A 22096-nucleotide genomic window follows, 5' to 3' on the forward strand; every position below is an offset into this window, starting at 1 on the left:
GTGGGGAACCGCCCCAGAAGGACACGCCGAGAGCTGCAACGTCCCTCGAACATCGCACAAACCCACACAAGACATTTAAAGTTTTTAACTTTATTTATGTACATCTGCTGTTTCTGATTTACTCCCGAGCCATCAGTTTTTGCTTCTTCAGCTTCTTCTGGGATATCTGAAAAACAAAGAAGGAAACGGTGGTAAGGGGTACCGTTACACATCAGCCTTCAAAGCTCTGTGCTCGCCCTCGTTGCCCCCTCTATGCATCCATGTTTACAAGCACACACCGTGAATGCTGTATCTCCTTCAGAAGGGACCAACACAAGTGTTCCTAAGTTATCTCTGCTGTCTTTAAATTAACATCGAGGTTGCTCAGAAATAACATTTTTTTTTCATGAGTATTCCAAAGGTGTCCTAAGATAAGACATCACAGCAACCCTTCTGTCTGAACACACTGCTTCCTGGAGACATTAAGAAATGAGAAGACATCGAGTGCGTGATGCCTTTTTACCTTTTTCTTTTGAGCAACTTCTTCTTCTGGCTTGGGGACGATTTGCTCCTTCTCAGTGAGGATCATCTCGATGTGGCAGGGGGAGCTCATGTAGGGGTTGATCCTCCCGTGAGCTCTGTAGGTGCGCCGGCGCATTTTGGGAGCCTTGTTCACCTGGATGTGCTCAATCACCAGAGAATCCACATCGAGACCCTGGGGGGGATAAAATTAAAACACTGTGTCTCACTTCTCCCTGCAACAATCTCCGCAGCATACAAACAAGAATAACCACCCCCCTGCTGCACATTATACGGATGTCAGGTTGAGTCTTTTACCTAGCAGGGACAAACTAAAATCATCAAAACAGAATACTCTCCTGCATGTCACAATGGAAGTACCTTCGCCGATGGCTCAGAAAAAAAGTTATTATTTCATGGTTATTCCAAAGGTGTCCTAAGATAGTCATCACTGCCATCAAAGCTGCCAAATAAAGCGTTGAACACATAGCAAAGATACAAGCTGACCCCGAGACTACAGGTCTTGTTTTCTGTGGACTTTAAGAGATGAACCCCTTACAATAAGCACGCATCAGATAACTCTCCGTGAACTACCTGAGAAAAACTATCACTCACTGCAACTTAACAAAGCACAGTTCAAACAGTAGCTTTCAGCTACAGAGCAGATCCTCACTTTTTGTTTGAGCCACTGAGCTCAGGAGCACAGTGTCAGAAGAACACTTTCCAGTTAGTAACATTACCCAGCCTACCTTGAGCTCAGCATTGCTCTCTGCATTTTTGAGCATGTGCAGCAGGAACTCCGCGCTCTTCTTGGGCCAGCGCCCCTGTGTCCAGCCCCACTGCTTGGCCTATGACAAAAAGAGCTTTGGTTTGGTTCTGGTACCTGACCCGTCCATGCCAATAACTTCCTGTTACATGACTTTTAATAAGATTGCTCAGAATACAAGTTTCTTTTCACGTTGAATCCAAAGGTGTCCTAAGAAAGTCATCACAGCAATCTCAATTAACAGTTTTCCCACTCACATTTTCACAGATTATCATCAACAACTGATCCTCTCCACGCTGTCTGAATGTCACCTTCTACCTCTACTGTAAAGAAGTGTAGCCAAAGCACCCGTCCCACACTGTCCCATCTGCATCCTCACCTGGGCACATCGACCAACTCCTCCGTTGTAGCGACGGAAGGGAACACACTGCTTCTTCAGGGTCACATCCTTCAGGTACTTGGTGGCCTTGCGGATGTGCATGCCCTTGATGGCCTGGGCAGTCTCACGAGTGTTCTAAAACGCACAGTGACAGCTCCCTTTAATGCTTCTTCCCAAATTACAACAGGAGTTGTGATAGGACAAGGGAAAATGATTTCACCCTAAAGCAGATTTAGACCGGATATAAGAAAAAAGTTCTTTGCAATAAGGGCAGTGAAGCACCAGCACAGGCTGCCCAGAGGTGGTGGATGCACTGCTGTTGCAGGTGCCCGTTTCTTCACATGGCCCTTAAGGTCCCGATCAACTCAAACCATTCCAAAATTCTGTGATTTAAAACCACATGTCCCTTGTCTCTCTTTCTGATCAAGCAACCATCTTTCCCTTCCACCATTTCCTTTCTGCCATAAATTCAGCCCAACAGAAACACTCAAAGCAAAGCAAACCCACAAACAAAAAAAAAAGATAACTACACTTTCCATTGCTATAATTCTTAGTCTGAACTCTACTACTGAGCTTGCAGCCAGCTCCATCATACCTTCCTTGTTTTTCACCCCATGGCTACAGCTTCTCAATCAGAAACATGAGTGCTTATATTTATCACAGCTCCCTTTTTGGCAACTATTCCAAAAACCAGAAGCCTGAGTAATCAATGCATGTTAAAGTGTAATCAGGCTGAGGGAGCTGGGCTTGTTCAGCCTGAAGAAAAGCTGTGGGGTGACCTCATGGCAGCCTTCCAGGACCTAAAGGAGCCTACAAACAGGAGGGGAATCAACTCTTGGAAAGGTTAGATAACAGCAGGACAAGGGGAAACGGTTTGAAATTGAGGGAGGGAAGATTGAGATTACATGTCAGGGGGAAGTTCTTCACTATGAGAGTGGTGAGGTCTGGAACAGCTGCCAGAGAGACTGTGGATGCCCTGTCCCTAAAGGTGCTCAAGGCCAGGTTGGATGGGGCCTGGGCTGCTATGAAATGTGGAGGTTGGTGGCCGTGCGTGTGGCAGGGGATTGGAGATTTGTGATCCTTGAGGTCCCTTCCAACCCGGGCCATTCTGTGGTTCTGTATCTGATATGGAATCTCACAGAAAGCTTGAGCACAACGTATAAATACAAGCTAGAAAACCTAATGCTGATATAAATAAGGGAACTAAAAAGTGGAAAAGGGGCAAAGAAGAAAAAACAGCAGGGATAAAGTATCAATGCTTTAGGTGCTCTGCATTCAGTGTGCTCTTGCTAAAAAGTCAACACCGCCATAACACTCTGATGTGGAGTCACATCATTGTAATGCAGTCCACATCCAATGATGTGGAGCAGGCCATGACCTACATCAACCACACTAAAAAAAGCCATTTCCTTCAAAAACGAGCATTTGGTGTCATACCCACCACTGTGTGTTCACGTACCTTGAAGTGCACGCGCAGGTTGGAGCCCCTGGACTTGCATGCTGTAAAGAGAAAAGGCAAAAGGGATGAGACGGACACCCCGCTGCAGCCCTATGGGGAGGCAAGCAGAGCAGCACTCACACTTGGTGGGGTTCTCCGGATCCAGCGAGTAGCGCACCATCTTCGGAGCTCAGCTGCAGGAAAAAAACACGACACACACCGTAAGGCAGGCAGAAGGCGGACTGTGCACTTCAAGGCCGAGCCCTAACCCGAGAAGCTGCTCAGAGGTCACATTTCTTTTCATAACTCAATTCAAAGGTGTCCTAAGAGAGTCATCACCGCAGCCGCGGCCCTCTGCGGCCCTCTGCCGCCCCACGGGCCTCTGCGGCGCTCTGCCGCCCCACGGTCCCCCCGCCATCGCTAACCCCGCCAGTATCGAGGGCACTGAACGACCCCGCGTCCCTCCACGCCTCCCCATGGCATCTCGCGGCGGGATGGGACGGGATGGGACCGGATTGTAACAGCACCCCCAGCCCTCCACAGCTGCTCACCTCGGAGGGAAAGCGGAAGAGGAAGGGCGGGACCGGGAGAGGGCGGGGAGTGCCTCAGCTCTCGCGAGAGTTCGGGGGGGCGAGATTGACGGGAATGAGGGAGGGAGGGAGTAAGGAGTGGGAGAGGGCGCGGCGCTGCTTGTGTGAGGCTTGGGCGTGGAGGGTCTGTCCTTGCTTGGAGCTCCACAGCTCGGCCTGAGGTGTCAAAATAAAACGATGGAAACTTTGTTGCCAAAGATACCCTTCGTAAATGCAAAGTGTGATTGATTCCAATGGCTGATTGAGATGGTAAAATCACAGAATGGCCAGGGTTGGAGGGGACCTCAAGGATCACGAAGCTCCAACCCCCTGCCACATGCAGGACCACCAGCCTCCACATTTCATAGCAGCCCAGGCTGCCCAGGGCCCCATCCAGTGTGGATGAATCAACCCAGAATGGCCTGGGTTGCAAAGGAGCACAGCGCTCATCCAGCTCCAACCCCCTGCTGTGTGCAGGGTCACCAACCAGCAGCCCAGGCTGCCCAGAGCCACATCCAGCCTGGCCTTGAATGCCTGCAGGGATGGGGCATCCACAGCCTCCTTGGGCAACCTGTGCCAGTGCCTCACCACCCTCTGAGTGAAAAACTTCCTCTTAATATCCAACCTGAACCTCCCTTGTCCCCTGTATTGAACTTCACCTGGGGGAGAGTGATGTAGCAGTGGAGAGCTTATGGGTGAGAATCAAGGGGCAGGCTGGTAAGGGTGACTCTGTTGTGGGTGTACTACAGGCCCCCTGATCAGAATGAGGAGATTGATGAGGCCTTCCATAAGCAACTGGATGTAGAGTCACGTTTCCAGGCGCTGGTGCATATGGGGGACTTATCCAGATATTTGCTAAATGACCAACATGGCCAGGAACGCACGGTTCTTGCAGTGCATTGAAGACAACTTCCTGATGCAGGTAGTGGAGGAACTGACGCGGGGAGGGATGTTACTGGACCTTATTCTCACCAACAAGGATGGACTTGTTAAGGAAGTAAAGGTCGAGGGCAGCTTGGGTTGTAGTGATTGTGAGATGGTGGAGTTCAAGATCCTGAATGGAAGAAGCAAAGCAAAAAGTAGGATTGCTACCCTGGACTTTAGGAGAGCCAACTTCGATCTCTTCCGGGACCTACTTGGAGCTATCCCGTGGGCTAGGGTGTTAGAAGGTAAGGGGGCCTGTGAGAGCTGGTCAGCATTAAACAGCTCTTCTTCCAAGCTCAGGATCGGTACATCCCTGTGAGCAAGAAATCAGGAAAAGGAGACAGGAGACCTGTGGACCTGTGTGGATGAGCAAGGAGCTCATGCACAAGCTCAAAGGAAAGAAGAAGGTCCGTGAAATGTAGAAAAAGGGTCTGACCACTTGGGAAGAATACAGAAATGTAGTCAGGGCCTGCAGGGATGCGACAAGGAAGGCTAAAGCCTGCCTGGAATTAAATCTGGCTAAAGTGATAAAGGATAATAAAAAAAGGCTTTTTTAAGTATGTTAACAGCAAAAGGAAAACTAGAGAGAATGTGCATCCCTTACTAAGTGAGGGGGGTGTTCTGGTAACGGGGGATGCTGAGAAGGCAGAGATACTGAGTGCCTTCTTCTGTCTTCAGTGAAAAGGCTCTCCCTCAGGTTTTCCATACCCTGGAGGTTAGTGAGAGGGTCTGGGGAGTGGGAGACTTCCCTTTAGTCAGGAAAGAGGTGGTGCGTGAGTGCCTAGGCAGTACTAAGGTCCACAAATCCATGGGACCTGATGGGGTGCATCCACGTGTGCTGAGGGAGCTGGCGGAGGTCATTGCCAAACCTCTCTCCATCATCTTTGAGAGGTATTGGATAATGGGGGAGGTCCCTGAAGACTGGAGGATAGCCAATGTCACTCCGGTCTTCAAAAAGGGCAAGAAGGAAGACCCGGGTAATTATAGGCCTGTCAGCCTCACCTCTGGCCTGGAAAGGTGATGGAACAGCTTGTGCTGAATGTCATCTCCAGACAACTGGAAGAGAAGGGGGTTATCAGCAGTGGTCAGCATGAATTCGCCAAGTGGAGGTCATGCTTGATCAACCTGATGGCCTTCTATGATGTTATCTCTGGCTGTGTGGATGGGGGAAGAGCGGTAGATGTAGTCTACCTTGATTTTAGAAAGGCATTTGATACTGTCTCCCATGACATCCTCATAACAAAGCTGAGAAAGTGTGGGATAGACGAGTGGACAGTGAGGTGGGTTGAGAACTGGCTGACTGGAAGAGCACAGAGGGTCGTCGGTGGTGCAGACTCCGGTTGGAGGCCTGTAACCAGTGGTGCCCCCAGGCATCTGTGCTGGGTCCGGTCTTGTTCAACATCTTCATCAATGACCTTGGTGAGGGGATGGTGGCCACCCTCAGCAAGTTTGCTGATGACACGAAGTTGGGAGGATCGGCTGACACGCCTGAAGGCCGTGCTGCCATTCAGCGAGACCTGGACAGGCTGGAGAGCTGGGCAGGAAGAAACCGGGTGAGGTTCAACAAAAGCAAGTGTGCAGTCGTACACGTAGGGAGGAAGAATTGCATGCACCAGTACAGGTTGGGGGATGAGCTGCTGGAGGGGAGCCCTGCGGAGAGGGACCTGGGCGTCCTGGTGGACGACAGGTTGGCCATGAGCCAGCAGTGTGCCCTCGTGGCCAAAAAGGCCAATGGCATCCTGGGGTGCATTAAAAAGAGCGTGGCCAGCAGGTCAAGGGAGGTGATCCTCCCCCTCTGCTCTGCCCTGGTGAGGCCTCATCTGGAGCACTGCGTCCAGTTCTGGGCTCCCCAGTACAAAACAGACAGGGATCTCTTGGAAAGAGTCCAGCGGAGGGCCACAAAAATGGTGAGGGGCCTGGAGCATCTCTGCTATGGAGAAAGGCTGAGTGAACTGGGTCTGTTCAGCCTTGAGAAAAGACAACTGAGAGGGGACCTGATTCAGGTCTATAAATATCTGGGGTGTGGGTGCCATAGTGGCAAGGCCTGTCTCTTTCCAGTGGTGAGTGGAGACAGGACAAGGGGAAATGGACATCAGCTGCAGCACAGGAAGTTCCGCAGGAATGTGTGCAAGAACTTCTTGACGGTGAGGTGACGGAGCATTGGAACAGGCTGCCCAGGGGGGCTGTGGAGTCTCCTCTGGAGATGTTCAAGTCTCGCCTGCACGCCTACCTGTGCGACGTGGTGTAGGGAACCTGCTTTGGCAGGGGGTTGGTCTCGATGATCTCTAGAGGCCCCTTCCAACCCCTACAGTTCTGTGATTCTGTAATATTGCAGTCTATCCATGAGCATGGGTCATGGTTATGTGATTTGTAGCTCACACCGCAATAAAGGTCCAGGAGAAGGGTTAATGGGTGCCACAGACACAGTGGGTGCAGAGAGCACCAGCTCTCGTACGGCGCAGTGTTGTGCAGGGTGTGTGCGTGAAGGATGAACCTCGGAAAGGACAGACACTGGGAACAAGGCGTGCTTCTGCTTTCTAATCTTTTACTGGAGATGCGTAAGCCCCGCTAGGGGCGCCGGGGGCGCCGCCTCTTGCAGGGCGGAGGAGTGCGCTGGGAGCTGCCGGCCCTCCTCTTGGTGGGGCGCCGGGGCCCCCCAGCCGAGCGCTTCCTGCCCCGGCCGCGAGCGGCGGGGCCGCGGCTGCGGCGCTGCTCGGAGGGACCGGCTTCCTCGGGACCCGGCTCCTCGCCAGGACGTGTGCCGAGGACCCCGCTCGACGTGCCGGGGAGCTCCTCTGCGTCGCGAGCCGCGGAGCTGCCGGAGGGCACGGCGCGGGGAGCGACGGCGTCTTGCGGGGAGGCGGCGGGACCGGACGGGGCCGCGGGGCCGTCCTGCTGCTCCTGGGCAGCGCTGGCATCTTCGACGCCCAGCAGCCTGCGGGCCCCCTGGCCGCACCGGCTCTCGATAGCTGCGATGAGGCCGTCGATGAGCGGTGCGGAGCTGGGTCCCAGGGCGTGCTCTGTGCACTCCACCAGGACGTCCCGGTCCGGCCCCACCTGGCACAGGAATGCCAGGATCATACTCTTGAGCCAGTTGATCTTCCACCATCGCAGCTCCCCGTTGCGGCGCAGTTCTTGCTCCAGCCAGGGCAGCACCGGGTCCAGGATGTCTCTGCGGACCCTGAAAAGTGCCGCCCACTGCTCCGGCAGGAGGCCGCCCACTCGCGCCGGCTCCTCGGCCATGGGCTCAGGGGACAGCGGTGGAAGGGGTGGAAGAAGTTCGTCCTCGCTGTCAGGGCCGGTGGCAGCGGTGGCGCCGAAGCCGGCGGGCACCGGCAGTGCGGGCGGGGAGACGATGCAATCCACGAACTGATTGTCTCCCCGCACGCAGACCCGGATGGTCTGCATGGCCGTCCTGCACAGCGGGCAGCTGTCCCTCAGCCTCGCCCACCGCTGGATGCAGCCAACGCAGAAGGTGTGATTGCAGGGAATCACACGGGCCATGTCGTGCCGCACGTCGCGGCAGACGGGACACGTCCATGCCTCTTCTGCAGCCATGGTCTTCTCGCCGCAGGGGCTGGGAGAACCGAGGATGACCAGCTGTTCTCCCTCAGTGCAGCCGCAGAGGTGCTGTCTGCCCTGCAAGAGGAAGGAAGGTCACAGTCACTCGCTGCCCCAGGGTGTGCAAGTCTTCAGCACAAAGCCCTCCCAGGCCCACGACTGGGCCTTCTCGTGCTCCCCGCTGGCCCAGGGCCAGGCTCCCCACGGCTGCCCTGAGGCACCCAGGTGTCCCCGCACCACTCACCTCCGCTGCTGCGGGTGCGCTCCGTAGGGTCCCGGCTGCCTGCACGAGGCAGGGCCGGGGGAACAGACGCGATACTGCGGGGTCAGGCACTGAGATGCTGCGAGCAGCCCCAGGCACGACCCAGCACAGCACAGCCAAAACCTTGCTCGACCTCCAAGCCTCGCAGAGCTGCTCAGCACGGTCCAGGAACGAGCCAGACTGAGCCAGGCGCGGCCGGCACCCCACTATGAGCAGTGAGGGCAAGGCTGTCACAATCCGTCACCCGGCGACGGCACAGCCTGTTGCTCGGTGACATCATAGACTCATCCGGATTGGCAAAGACCTCCAACATCATCAAGTCCAACCTCTAACCTAGCACTTCCAAATCTACCACTAAGCCATGTTCCTAAGGACCACATCTACATGTCCTTCAAGGCTGGGGGCTCATTTTCTTACCTGTCCAGGAAGAAAAGACGTAGTAAAATGCCTTCTCCTGAAAAGCAAGCAAACTGTCATAGGCACTAATTGGCCAACAGCAGTCACCAGCACTGAGGGGAGACATAACGAATGTCATTTTAGAACGGACTTGCAGGGCATGGCCTCCTACTCCATAATGCCAGCTCGATGTCGGTGCAGTCCCACTGTCCAGTCTCACAGCAGCTTCATTCCTGCACATACAAACTGTCTGACACATTTTGCACATTCCAGTGTCTCCAAGATAGATGACGATACATATTAATACAAGTTTTCAAGGAGCACCATGGTGAAATGCTTTACACGATACAACATCAGGTAGCAATTGTCAGTTCCAGAAGGATTATACACTGATAGGTATTCGCTTCATTAATTACACGTGCATGCATATGTAGCCTTCCTCATCGTGCTGTAAGATGGATGCATCTGATGGTCACTTACCATGCACTTTGAGCAACATGGTCCAAACACAAACTTGTACGTTAGTGTGAAATTCAAACAGAACAGCTCTCCTGTAGGCTTTGGTCCTCTCGCCTGTGCATCTACCCAAGCTGTGCAGTTTAATGGGAAATCAAAGCAAGCCTTGAGTTGCCTAACTTTTGGAAATCTTGCCATAGCAACTCTAGGAGGAAAGAGGGAAAGGGGGAGGAATGGAGAGAGATCGCCAGTCCTGGATCCAGCGTCTGGCTTGCCAGTGGGGTGTCAGGCGTGAAGGGAAAGCGCCCCCCTAGACTTGTACATGTGCTTTCCCATAGGCCCCAGTACTTTTGGAGCCTTCTCTTGTCCCAGTTCCAGGTCTGGTTGAGACACCTATCAAACCAGGAGAAACTGTCAGCTGGATTGGGCTACTAGGACTGAAGTTGCTCAGGGATTGCAACATAATGGTGACTTATCTTTGACTTGGTGGGCACACGAAACGGCTAGGAAGAGATACAAATAGAGATGATCTCAGGACTGAAAAGTGGAGGTGAACATGAATGATATCCACCCTCAGCAAGTTTGCTGATGATACGAAGTTGGGAGGATTGGCTGACACACCTGAAGGCCGTGCTGCCATTCAGTGAGAGCTGGACAGGCTGGAGAGCTGGGCAGGAAGAAACCGGGTGAGGTTCAACAAAAGCAAGTGTGCAGTCGTACACGTAGGGAGGAAGAATTGCATGCACCAGTACAGGTTGGGGGATGAGCTGCTGGAGAGGAGCTCTGCGGAGAGACCTGGGTGTCCTGGTGGCCGTGGTGGCCATGAGCCAGCAGTGTGCCCTCGTGGCCAAAAAGGCCAATGGCTTACTGGGGTGCATTAAAAAGAGCGTGGCCAGCAGGTCAAGGGAGGTGATCCTCCCCCTCTGCTCTGCCCTGGTGAGACCTCATCTGGAGCACTGCGTCCAGTTCTGGGCTCCCCAGTACAAAACAGACAGGGATCTCTTGGAAAGAGTCCAGCGGAGGGCCACAAAAATGGTGAGGGGCCTGGAGCATCTCTGCTATGGAGAAAGGCTGAGTGAACTGGGTCTGTTCAGCCTTGAGAAAAGATGACTGAGAGGGGACCTGATCCAGGTCTATAAATATCTGGGGTGTGGGTGCCATAGTGGCAAGGCCTGTCTCTTTCCAGTGGTGAGTGGAGACAGGACAAGGGGAAATGGACATCAGCTGCAGCACAGGAAGTTCCGCAGGAATGTGTGCAAGAACTTCTTGACGGTGAGGTGACGGAGCATTGGAACAGGCTGCCCAGGGGGGCTGTGGAGTCTCCTCTGGAGATGTTCAAGTCTCGCCTGCACGCCTACCTGTGCGACGTGGTGTAGGGAACCTGCTTTGGCAGGGGGTTGGTCTCGATGATCTCTAGAGGCCCCTTCCAACCCCTACAGTTCTGTGATTCTGTGATATTGCAGTCTATCCATGAGCATGGGTCATGTGATTTGTAGCTCACACCGCAATAAAGGTCCAGGAGAAGGACTAATGGGTGGCACAGTCACAGTGGGTGCAGAGAGCACCAGCTCTCGTACGGCGCAGTGTTGTGCGGGGTGTGTGCGTGAAGGATGAACCTCGGAAAGGACAGACACTGGGAACAAGGCGTGCTTCTGCTTTCTAATCTTTTACTGGAGATGCGTAAGCCCCGCTAGGGGCGCCGGGGGCGCCGCCTCTTGCAGGGCGGAGGAGTGCGCTGGGAGCTGCCGGCCCTCCTCTTGGTGGGGCGCCGGGGCCCCCCAGCCGAGCGCTTCCTGCCCCGGCCGCGAGCGGCGGGGCCGCGGCTGCGGCGCTGCTCGGAGGGACCGGCTTCCTCGGGACCCGGCTCCTCGCCAGGACGTGTGCCGAGGGCCCCGCTCGACGTGCCGGGGAGCTCCTCTGCGTCGCGAGCCGCGGAGCTGCCGGAGGGCACGGCGCGGGGAGCGACGGCGTCTTGCGGGGAGGCGGCGGGACCGGACGGGGCCGCGGGGCCGTCCTGCTGCTCCTGGGCAGCGCTGGCATCTTCGACGCCCAGCAGCCTGCGGGCCCCCTGGCCGCACCGGCTCTCGATAGCTGCGATGAGGCCGTCGATGAGCGGTGCGGAGCTGGGTCCCAGGGCGTGCTCTGTGCACTCCACCAGGACGTCCCGGTCCGGCCCCACCTGGCACAGGAATGCCAGGATCATACTCTTGAGCCAGTTGATCTTCCACCATCGCAGCTCCCCGTTGCGGCGCAGTTCTTGCTCCAGCCAGGGCAGCACCGGGTCCAGGATGTCTCTGCGGACCCTGAAAAGTGCCGCCCACTGCTCCGGCAGGAGGCCGCCCACTCGCGCCGGCTCCTCGGCCATGGGCTCAGGGGACAGCGGTGGAAGGGGTGGAAGAAGTTCGTCCTCGCTGTCAGGGCCAGTGGCAGCGGTGGCGCCGAAGCCGGCGGGCACCGGCAGTGCGGGCGGGGAGACGATGCAATCCACGAACTGATTGTCTCCCCGCACGCAGACCCGGATGGTCTGCATGGCCGTCCTGCACAGCGGGCAGCTGTCCCTCAGCCTCGCCCACCGCTGGATGCAGCCAACGCAGAAGGTGTGATTGCAGGGAATCACACGGGCCATGTCGTGCCGCACGTCGCGGCAGACGGGACACGTCCATGCCTCTTCTGCAGCCATGGTCTTCTCGCCGCAGGGGCTGGGAGAACCGAGGATGACCAGCTGTTCTCCCTCAGTGCAGCCGCAGAGGTGTTGTCTGCCCTGCAAGAGGAAGGAAGGTCACAGTCACTCGCTGCCCCAGGGTGTGCAAGTCTTCAGCACAAAGCCCTCCCAGGCCCACGACTGGGCCTTCTCGTGCTCCCCGCTGGCCCAGGGCCAGGCTCCCCACGGCTGCCCTGAGGCACCCAGGTGTCCCCGCACCACTCACCTCCGCTGCTGCGGGTGCACTCTGTAGGGTCCCGGCTGCCTGCACGAGGCAGGGCCGGGGGAACAGACGCGATACTGCGGGGTCAGGCACTGAGATGCTGCGAGCAGCCCCAGGCACGACCCAGCACAGCACAGCCAAAACCTTGCTCGACCTCCAAGCCTCGCAGAGCTGCTCAGCACGGTCCAGGAACGAGCCAGACTGAGCCAGGCGCGGCCGGCACCCCACTATGAGCAGTGAGGGCAAGGCTGTCACAATCCGTCACCTGGCGACGGCACAGCCTGTTGCTCGGTGACATCATAGACTCATCCGGATTGGCAAAGACCTCCAACATCATCAAGTCCAACCTCTAACCTAGCACTTCCAAATCTACCACTAAGCCATGTTCCTAAGGACCACATCTACATGTCCTTCAAGGCTGGGGGCTCATTTTCTTACCTGTCCAGGAAGAAAAGACGTAGTAAAATGCCTTCTCCTGAAAAGCAAGCAAACTGTCATAGGCACTAATTGGCCAACAGCAGTCACCAGCACTGAAGGGAGACATAACGAATGTCATTTTAGAACGGACTTGCAGGGCATGGCCTCCTACTCCATAATGCCAGCTCGATGTCGGTGCAGTCCCACTGTCCAGTCTCACAGCAGCTTCATTCCTGTACATACAAACTGTCTGACACATTTTGCACATTCCAGTGTCTCCAAGATAGATGACGATACATATTAATACAAGTTTTCAAGGAGCACCATGGTGAAATGCTTTACACGATACAACATCAGGTAGCAATTGTCAGTTCCAGAAGGATTATACACTGATAGGTATTCGCTTCATTAATTACACGTGCATGCATATGTAGCCTTCCGCATCGTGCTGTAAGATGGATGCATCTGATGGTCACTTACCATGCACTTTGAGCAACATGGTCCAAACACAAACTTGTACGTTAGTGTGAAATTCAAACAGAACAGCTCTCCTGTAGGCTTTGGTCCTCTCGCCTGTGCATCTACCCAAGCTGTGCAGTTTAATGGGAAATCAAAGCAAGCCTTGAGTTGCCTAACTTTTGGAAATCTTGCCATAGCAACTCTAGGAGGAAAGAGGGAAAGGGGGAGGAATGGAGAGAGATCGCCAGTCCTGGATCCAGCGTCTGGCCTGCCAGTGGGGTGTCAGGCGTGGAGGGAAAGCGCCCCCCTAGACTTGTACATGTGCTTTCCCATAGGCCCCAGTACTTTTGGAGCCTTCTCTTGTCCCAGTTCCAGGACTGGTTGAGACACCTATCAAACCAGGAGAAACTGTCAGCTGGATTGGGCTACTAGGACTGAAGTTGCTCAGGGATTGCAACATAATGGTGACTTATCTTTGACTTGGTGGGCACACGAAACGGCTAGGAAGAGATACAAATAGAGATGATCTCAGGACTGAAAAGTGGAGGTGAACATGAATGATATCCACCCTCAGCAAGTTTGCTGATGATACGAAGTTTGCTTCCAACCCCTACAGTTCTGTGATTCTGTGATTCTGTCTCAGTTTAAAACCGTTCCCACTTGTCCTGTCATTATCCACCCTCACAAACAGCCATTCCCCCTCCTGTTTATCAGCTCCCTTCAAGTGCTGGAAGTTCACAATGAGGTCTCCATGGAGTCTTCTCTTGTCCAAGCTAAACAAGCCCATTTCCCTCAACCTTTCATCATAGGAGAGCTGCTCCAGCCCTCTGATCACCTTAAAGAGATTTGTGGGTTGTTTGTGTCACTATTCCTTATGAGATGTGTGACTGGAGGAATTACGAATTAGTCATGGCAGATTCCTTTCTGTGCAGGAAAGACGGTTGTTGGAGCCAAGAAAGCCGCGGTGAAACATCAGCTCACAGAGCCGTGAAGCCAGCAGCAAGTCCGAATGCTGCAGCTAGGTGGCAATCCAGGATGAGGATAAAGAGTATCCAGGAGATGCTTCTGTATTTTTTACAAAAGATAGCAGTGATAAAAACTGCAGCAGTGTTAAAAATATTCATGTCAAAGATTTACTTGTTAACAGAAAAGATGTTTGCCATTTTAGGCTGCTTTTGAAACCATGACTGTTTGGGAAATTTGGCTAAACAACTCTTCAAGAAAACTGAAATATCTCCTGAAGGTTGTATCTACTTACAACAGAACAACCAGCAAGAAAAGCTTGAGTGGGCAAAAGGAAAACACCTGCATGGCCATTAGTCTATGTCCAGACACCTCGTGGTGTGAGAAAGGTCCAATTCTGCACTCAGAGGAAGCAGAGCAGAGCAAGAACTGCTGCCCATGTAAATAACTGCTGAGCTATTTCTGGATCTCTTGTTTGGTGCTAATAAACCCCAAAGCTTTGAAGCTAGGATTTCACCCAGATGGGAAGAGGAAAATATTTGAACTATCACAAATATTTACATGGATGGAAACTGTAGAGCTGTAATTGTAACTGCAGCTTTCCATTCACCTGCCTTAAAAGGTGCCTTTCCCTTTGCTGTCAAAGGGGAAGCTTGTCTGCATGTCTCCAAGCAACTTGTCAAGTGCCTACAAGAAGGGAAAACTTACAGCACTGCTGTACAAATGCAGATATTGGTTGTTTGTTTTATACACAAGTAGAGAGGGAGGGAGGAGGGAAGGAAGGGGGGAAGAGAGGAAGGGAAGGGAAGGGAAGGGAAGGGAAGGGAAGGGAAGGGAAGGGAAGGGAAGGGAAGGGAAGGGAAGGGAAGGGAAGGGAAGGGAAGGGAAGGGAAGGGAAGGGAAGGGAAGGGAAGGGAAGGGAAGGGAAGGGAAGGGAAGGGAAGGGAAGGGAAGGGAAGGGAAGGGAAGGGAAGGGAAGGGAAGGGAAGGGAAGGGAAGGGAAGGGAAGGGAAGGGAAGGGAAGGGAAGGGAAGGGAAGGGAAGGGAAGGGAAGGGAGGGGAGGGGAGGGGAGGGAGGGGAGGGGAAGGGGGAAGGGGGAAGGGGGAAGGAAGGGGGAAGGGGAAGGGGGAAGGGGAAGGGGGAAGGGGGAAGGGGGAAGGGGGAAGGGGGAAGGGGGAAGGGGGAGGAAGAAAGGGAGAAGGGAAGGAAGGGGGGAAGGAGGGAGGGAAGGGGGGAAGGAGAGAGGGAAGGAGGGAGAGAGGAACATTTAGGAGCCCATGCTCTGAAGCACATGCTTGTTTTTGGTGTGGAATGGTTTTCACCAATTAGCACTTCCATCATCATCCGTGGGATCAGAAGCTGCTCAGACCTCAATGCACACAACCATGGTGGTAATGTGAAGGAGGATCTGCATTGTGAAAACACACATAACAACATGCCTCAGTGGTGTATTACTGGAGAAAAATAAACAGACACGAGAAAGTGTCGTCTCAGGGATCCCATGATTTTGAGGAGCAATACAAACGGAAAAAATAAAATCTCAGAGATTAGTTCCAGTGCTTTCTTGCAGATTCAGTTTTGTGTGGAATGATAATATTTCCAGATGTAAATCAAAGGGAGCAAAAATTAAGCATATAAGTCCAAAATCATGTTCCTTGAAACTCCTGAATTGGGAGCAGCTGTCTCCTAATCCTCCTGGAACTGAAACCCCGTAGGATTTAACCTTAAACTCCCCTGGTGCCATCCCTCTTAACTCTCCAGCCTGTACCACCCAGTCCTGGAGACTCAGCCTTGCTCAGGAGGTGTTCAGTGCATAGATCCAACTGTACCTCTGCTTTGTGCTCTGGAAGCATTCCACTGGGAAGGGCGACTGCAGAGCGGAGTAGAGCCCAGCAGCTTAACCTATGGCACAGCAGCCATGGAGCACTTCCAGGATGTGAGAGACCCACATTGGGTTCCCTCCCCTTGAGAGGATTCAAGGCCGTGTCCTAACCCCGAGGCTCTTCCATGACACAAATGCTCTCTCCTGTCCTGCTGCAGGTCTTCAGCAATGTGATGCTTTGTCTTCACACCTCCTTGAGGTGCCTCCTTGACCTGCTATGGAGCAGCGTGGGTACAACAGTGTAACATCACAGAAGTCCCACTGTGGATTTAGCTGTGAATAAGCAAGCAGCCTTATCAGCCCTACAGGAACTACCAAGCCAAATGTCATCCTAATCAACAATCTCTCACCTCGCATGACAGCCACATCCCTCCTGGCCAAAGGGAGAGGTGAGCTCCAAAACTGGCAGAGTTGGAGCTGGAGATATGGCACTGCTGTGCCAAACAGATTGCTTCCAGCCAAGAGACATACCGAATTACCAAACAGTGCAGGAGAGGCCGTGCTAACAGCCCTGTGACAGATCGCTCCATTGGGGCTGATTGGTTGAGCTTAACTCCAGCTCACTAAAACCCACCATGTGCCCATGTGCTGTAAGAGGGTTTTCTGACCTGTTCTTTGCACAGGAAGGGAAGCTAATTCCTCAGACTTGTAGCTTTCTTGGCATTTCTTTTACAGCTGCAGCTTTTGGTGCTCAAGGGTTACATGGGGATGTTAGCTGTCATTCACAGAATTATGTACAAATGGGTTGCTGAATGGTTAAGCGGAAAAACCTGAAGACAAAATTGAAAGCAGCCTGAATACTGCAGCTGGAGATATGGAAAACTTTCCAGTCATTCTCAACTGCCTGCACCTTTTTCCTCCTGGCCAGCCCCTGGGTAAACAATTTCCTCCTCCTATCTCACCTATGTCTCCCCTCTTGGAGTTTCAAACAATTCCACCTTGTCCTATCATCACTCTCAGACTCAGTAAAAATGTCCAGAACATTTGCTTACTGAGAAGCAAGAGCTGTGGTCCTGTAAATGAAGGAAAACACACCTCCACAGCATGGTCTGACCACCATCAGCAGGACAACACCGTGCAGGACTTTGTTCTGCAGCAGTTACGGTGCCCATCTTTGTGGATGGCAGTTTCAAAGATTTCAAAGAAGAGATGATTCCATGGGAGGCCAAAAGCTCCTTAAACAGACACCTCTTTACGAGGAGAGCTCAGCTGCACCGTCTGCTTGTTTCTGCCGTGCCCCGTTCAGGGCTGAGGAAACAGTGGAGCATGGTGTCATGACAGCAGAGTGCCTGTCTCCACCGTCACTGCTGCTGAAGTGTGACGCAGTGGGCTCTGTCCCTGTGCTGCTGGTGATGGGCCAGGAGCGTGGCCAAGACACACACAGCAGTCAATGACACCATACCAGTCAGTGGCACTGTAAGGCTCAGCAACTGTTGGCGTATTGTCCCAGAGAAATGAGTTCATCCACCCTTTGCAAGCCCAGAGGGGGGAATCACAAGGGAAGCAAACTCCGACGTGACGGAATAACGTTGTTGCTGAAGGTGGTGTTTGTTCAGTGCATCTCCTGCCAGCAAAGCGTTTACGCATGTTGTTTGGGGCTGTGACTGCTTGTTTTTGGCTTTAATTTAATATCCCTGGAATCGGCAACAATGCCCACAGTCTGTGCCCAAAGTTAAGGCATAAATTAAAATAGGGAAAATTCTGTTTAAACATGAGAGAATATATACTCATATTTTTTTTTCAGTGGGGATAGTAGGACACTGGAACAGGTTGCCTGCAGAGGCTGAGGCTCTCCAGGAGGCTCCATCCTTGCAGATGAACAACTGGATCGTGTCCTGGTGATCAGCTCTATCGACCCTGCTTGGGCAGGGGAGCTCCTCTGGGCCATGTCCACTTCCAGCCTCTGCTTTCTGTGATCTCTGGGTCCTGTTCAGCACTTCTGAAGCTGTGTATTCTGTGCGGCCTCCAGCCCCATCCACTCTTGCATCTTCTATCCACTCTTTGGTTGCTTCTCCCAACCAACATATTCTCCTCTGTTATCTGCTCATTCTGTTTCATTCAGAACTCCTCTGGACCAGCTGATGGACAACAGCTGAGTCTTTTTTTCAGGCAGCACGAGGGCAGGAGCTGCCCTCCCAGGCAGGACCCATATTTGTCACCCATGCCTGCAGCCTTCTCCATTCTGACCTAAGGTGAGATTCACCCAAGCCCTCGGAGGGGAGCATGGATATTACCTCCACAACACTTTCAGACAGCGAGCAGATTCATGCTCAGAGCTGCTGCCTTAAACCTCTCTTCCCTGCTCCCCAAACCCTGATAATGTCCTCAGCAACCCCTCCAGCATCCCTGGTTATCATGCTGATGTGTATTTCTGCATTCCTTCTTTCTCATTCATATTGCCACAGATTTCCCAACTTTCTGCTCTGACAACAGCACTGTCTTCCTTCCTGCAATGCTCAGCTATTCCCACTTTGATCCTAAATGTCATCTCTGAGCTCATTCCTCCCTCCTCAATTCCTGCCCCTTCTTCCCCCTCCCCTTTTCCACCACCCATGCCTCAACCCCACTCATTCGCAGCCTTCCCTGTCTGTCCATGCTCCCTAATCTCCCAGCCGAGCTGCCCTCCCCCTCTCCATCCTTTCCAAGTGGGTTTTTCTCCATGGCCTCATCACATGCTGCTGCTCGGGAAGGTCATATGATGGGTCGGAAGCACAGAGCATGGCAGTGGCAGGCAGCCTGGGTAGCACACCTCAGTCCCACCACCCTGTGACTCTGCCGGGCTGGAGGCACAGCCCCTGTTTTGCCTATGGCTTTGTCTGTCTGCTGGCCTTGGGCCGAGGTGGATGTCAGCACCGCCTGTACCTCACAGCCAGGAGCGCCACGACAAAGAACTACGGAGTGCCCTGAGCTTTTCTTAATTAATTACAGAGCCATTCATTCTTCCTAATAAGATCCACATGCTCCACAAACATAATAAATGGGAGAAGTTGGGCAATTAGGACTAAATGGCTGGAGGGGGAATCAGAGCCCTGTGTCAAGCAGCGCATGCAGGGACATCTCATTCATCCCTGCATTCCTATTGCACGTGGACATCTCATTCATCCCCTATTGCACATGCTGCAAATGCATGGGGTAGCTGCTGTTAACTTTTACATTGATGAGTAATACGGGGCTTGAGGATGGCAAAATGTACAAGTTGATGAAAAACAACGTGAATAATATTATTGGTATGAGAAGAAAGCAGGAGACGCTGCTTATCCGTGGCTCAGGTTTTTTTCCATCTCAGGCAGTGCTAAATGCTGCTACCATCCAGGCAGCAAAAGGTTCCGAAGGGAAGAGCACAGCATGAAGGGCAAGTAGTAGGTACCCTAACTTTGGTACTGATTGCTGCTCTGCCTCAAAATTGCTTGTCACGCCGTTTCTGCAAAACAAGAGATCGTGTGTGCAGCCTTTTTGGTGATTTACGATACCAGCCATTCCCGTCCAGTAGGAATCACAGAAAACACTGTCAAAAAATCTCTCAAACATCAGCCAGGACCACAAGTAGAGGGATAATGTGTGCAAGCTGTCACTCCAGCAAAAAGAAATTGGGAATGTGCAACAGTAAAGGTGGGGTGTGACTTAGCAGTAATGATGCTGAGAATGAAAGCTATTTCTAATTGGCTTTGCAAAAGTAAGAAACCAATTGATTTCACTAACTAGCTCCTTTTCTTTCTTGTAGGCACAGGGAAGCTTGGGGAACCTCTCTTTTGCTGGCTGCAGGAGCATTAAGGCAGGTGCAGTACTGGGTGCTCAGCTCTGCAAGATGCCCTGAGCTTTTCCTCCAACACCCCACCAAAAAGAAGACCTCATAAAGGAGGAAACATCTCCCTTGACCACACACAGCCCCACTGCACTGCCAATGGGCATGGATCCAAAGCCAGCTCAAGCCCAAACACGCTTAGCATTCATACGATTTGGATGGAAAATAAGTGCTTGGGAAAGGCATGAGAAGAGAGAAATTCCACCTAATTCCTAAAACCTAAATGATAGGATAACTACGTTTGGAAAAGACCAACAAGGTCATCCTGTCCAATTCCAACCCATCCTTGCTCAGCAAGCACTGCAAGCGGCCAAGAAGTTTGGTCATGGGGAACGGCTGTCCAGCAGCAGGAATGGGGATGTGCCATGGGGAAGTGGCTGGGATTTGAGGACACGTCAGGGGAAGTGGCTAGAATCAATGGGGATGTGCCATGGGGAAGGACTGGGATCAACAGGAAGGTGCCATAGGGGAGTGTCTGGGATAAATGGGAACGTGCTGTGGAGAAGTGGCTAGAATCAATGGAGTGTGCCATAGGGAAGGGGCTGGGATCAAAGACCTTCACGGGGGTGGCTGGAGGCAGGTACGAGCCATTCCCAACTGGCTGACAACATGAGCAAGACTTAGCATTGAAGAGGAATGTGGGGATTTACTCCTCAAGGCCCACCGTGTCTGCCAGGGCTACAGCCCAAACGCTGCAGCCACAGAGCATGTGCTCGATAAGAACCCAGCAACAGATGCCAGCGGATTTACTGTGGGCCAGGAGGCCCCGTGCAGGTCTGCAGACTGCTGGCAGGGTCAGCTGTAAATATTCCCTCACAATCAAAGGCATTCATCGAAGGATTACATGCTGGGGACTTTGTGGTAAAGTAAATTTGCAGCTAGCAGGACCATTAATAGTCAAGCAGTATAGTGGCTTGCTAGCTGCCATTGATTTTCCCCCAGTGATTTTTACTACACGGGGCTTAGGGGTTTGAATGGTGTGGCCCTAAGAAATAGGCTTAGGGGTAGGAGTGGGGGCTCCTCTGACAAAGAGAGCTCAATGACAGTGGATAACGCCACATGTGAGCTGATTTCATAACCTGATGGAGATCAGCCTCATCCCTACCGAGGGGTGGGAAGCACCAGACCCTTTAAAACACATTCATGGGGAATTTGAAAGTGTTGGGAGAGGAAAGGGGAAAGGAATGGCTGTGAAATAAAAGCACAAGGCTGCTTGCACCCTGCTGTGATGCTCACAGAGTAGAAACATCCACAGCAGAAACTGTGTCATGTATAGTGGCAGGAAAGCATATTGGGGCAGTGTGGGATATAGGAATAAGATAGGATATAAGGACTGGGTGGGATACAAGGGTGACCACGGGGATGTCATCTCCCCAGGGCCTTCGGGTGCCACCACCCCTGGCATAGGTCCTTGCTGCCAGGTCCCAGGTCAGGTTGTTCTGCAGCCCTGCTTCTCCTGGCATCAGAGAAAGGGACGAAGAAAGGAGCCAAGAGGGAAGCTAACACCAATCCCATTACATCCTACTGCCTGAGCCGTGGTTTATAATTGAAAAGAAAAGCTGTTTTATAACTTGAAAAAATGGAGCAATTATTCTCTCTGCAAATCCCGCTCCCTTTCAATGGGGAGTGGAAGGAAATCAGATAACCAGACAGGAAGAGTTGTGTAAGATACTCTTATGTGGAACTAAGAATTTACAGATGAGCAATAATCACTCCTTGATGCTGAATATCTCACCTAAAGCAATGAACTTTACCTCTGGCTTGAGCAAACGAGCTCTCCTCCGTCAGAGTAGGCTCACAGAAGCCAGGTTACAGAATCATGGAATGGTCTGAGGAAGAGACCTTTAAAGGCCATGTGGTTGGACTCCCTGCAGTGAGAGGAGACACCTACAGCTCCGTCACGGTGCTTCTCTGCATCAGTATCTACCAGAGAGGTAAGGTGCCGACATTCTCAGAGCGCTATTATCCCATTTCTCCTTGGAAAACCTTCCCCACTTTCATTTTCCTGCAGCACAACGCACTCCTTGCTTTCTGCCGCGACACGGAGGAGTAACAGAGGAAACGGGAAGAAGAAGGGACCAGCAAAGCCACGTGCACCGGAGTATGGCCGAGGGACAGCGGGGCAGAGCGTAAGGATCAACGATGAGCCCTACGGATCCGTACGGATGGAGGCGTCGGTAACAATATAGGCAATAAAAATGTAGGTGATGAAAAGCAGGGTGAGCGGTGCTGCCCTTTGCTGCCCACCCCCAGTGCCGGGGATGGACCCGCAGCGCTGCCCCGCTCGCCCACCCGCCGCATTGCCCACGTGCGCGCTCCCCACGCTGCTTCCCTCAAGCCCAGCCCAGCTCCTCGCCCCGCCCCTCCTCGCACTCTCATTGGCTCTGCCCGTGACGTCA

At 52.9% G+C, this 22096-nt stretch overlaps 1 protein-coding gene and 4 non-coding genes across 6 annotated transcripts; all 5 read right to left on the reverse strand.

Moving 5' to 3' along the window:
* Nucleotides 1-74: 74 nt before the first annotated feature.
* Nucleotides 75-3677, reverse strand: RPL17 (ribosomal protein L17). Of its 2 annotated transcripts, none has more exons than XM_052670102.1 (7): nucleotides 3633-3677; nucleotides 3223-3275; nucleotides 3103-3143; nucleotides 1644-1778; nucleotides 1248-1346; nucleotides 503-694; nucleotides 75-166 (listed from the first exon to the last, which is right to left on the reverse strand). In XM_052670102.1, exons 2-7 carry the CDS (start codon nucleotides 3260-3262, stop codon nucleotides 119-121), a joined length of 555 nt encoding a protein of 184 aa, XP_052526062.1. In that variant the 5' UTR covers nucleotides 3263-3275; nucleotides 3633-3677; the 3' UTR covers nucleotides 75-118. The 2 variants fall into 2 exon arrangements, with proteins under 2 accessions (XP_052526062.1, XP_052526063.1); XM_052670103.1 differs by lacking the exon at nucleotides 3633-3677 and adding an exon at nucleotides 3518-3542.
* On the reverse strand, nucleotides 359-427 carry LOC128074687 (small nucleolar RNA SNORD58). The gene has a single exon (XR_008203273.1). It is a non-coding gene; the product is annotated as a small nucleolar RNA SNORD58 (small nucleolar RNA).
* On the reverse strand, nucleotides 888-955 carry LOC128074686 (small nucleolar RNA SNORD58). The gene has a single exon (XR_008203272.1). It is a non-coding gene; the product is annotated as a small nucleolar RNA SNORD58 (small nucleolar RNA).
* Nucleotides 1429-1495, reverse strand: LOC128074680 (small nucleolar RNA SNORD58). The gene has a single exon (XR_008203267.1). It is a non-coding gene; the product is annotated as a small nucleolar RNA SNORD58 (small nucleolar RNA).
* On the reverse strand, nucleotides 3358-3425 carry LOC128074688 (small nucleolar RNA SNORD58). The gene has a single exon (XR_008203274.1). It is a non-coding gene; the product is annotated as a small nucleolar RNA SNORD58 (small nucleolar RNA).
* Nucleotides 3678-22096: the final 18419 nt, after the last annotated feature.

Source organism: Tympanuchus pallidicinctus, unplaced genomic scaffold, assembly GCF_026119805.1.
Source record: "Tympanuchus pallidicinctus isolate F22 unplaced genomic scaffold, pur_lepc_1.0 scaffold9, whole genome shotgun sequence".
NCBI lineage: Eukaryota > Metazoa > Chordata > Aves > Galliformes > Phasianidae > Tympanuchus > Tympanuchus pallidicinctus.

Bases quoted from the DNA above. Each gene is read 5' to 3' on its own strand.
- RPL17 (XM_052670102.1), bottom strand. From the start codon at position 3,262: ATGGTGCGCTACTCGCTGGATCCGGAGAACCCCACCAAGT. The intron at 1,779-3,102 runs GTACGTGAACAC...TGTGCGTTTTAG, and splicing joins ACCTGCGCGTGCACTTCAAG to AACACTCGTGAGACTGCCCA. The intron at 695-1,247 runs GTAGGCTGGGTA...TATCCCCCCCAG, and splicing joins AGAGCAATGCTGAGCTCAAG to GGTCTCGATGTGGATTCTCT.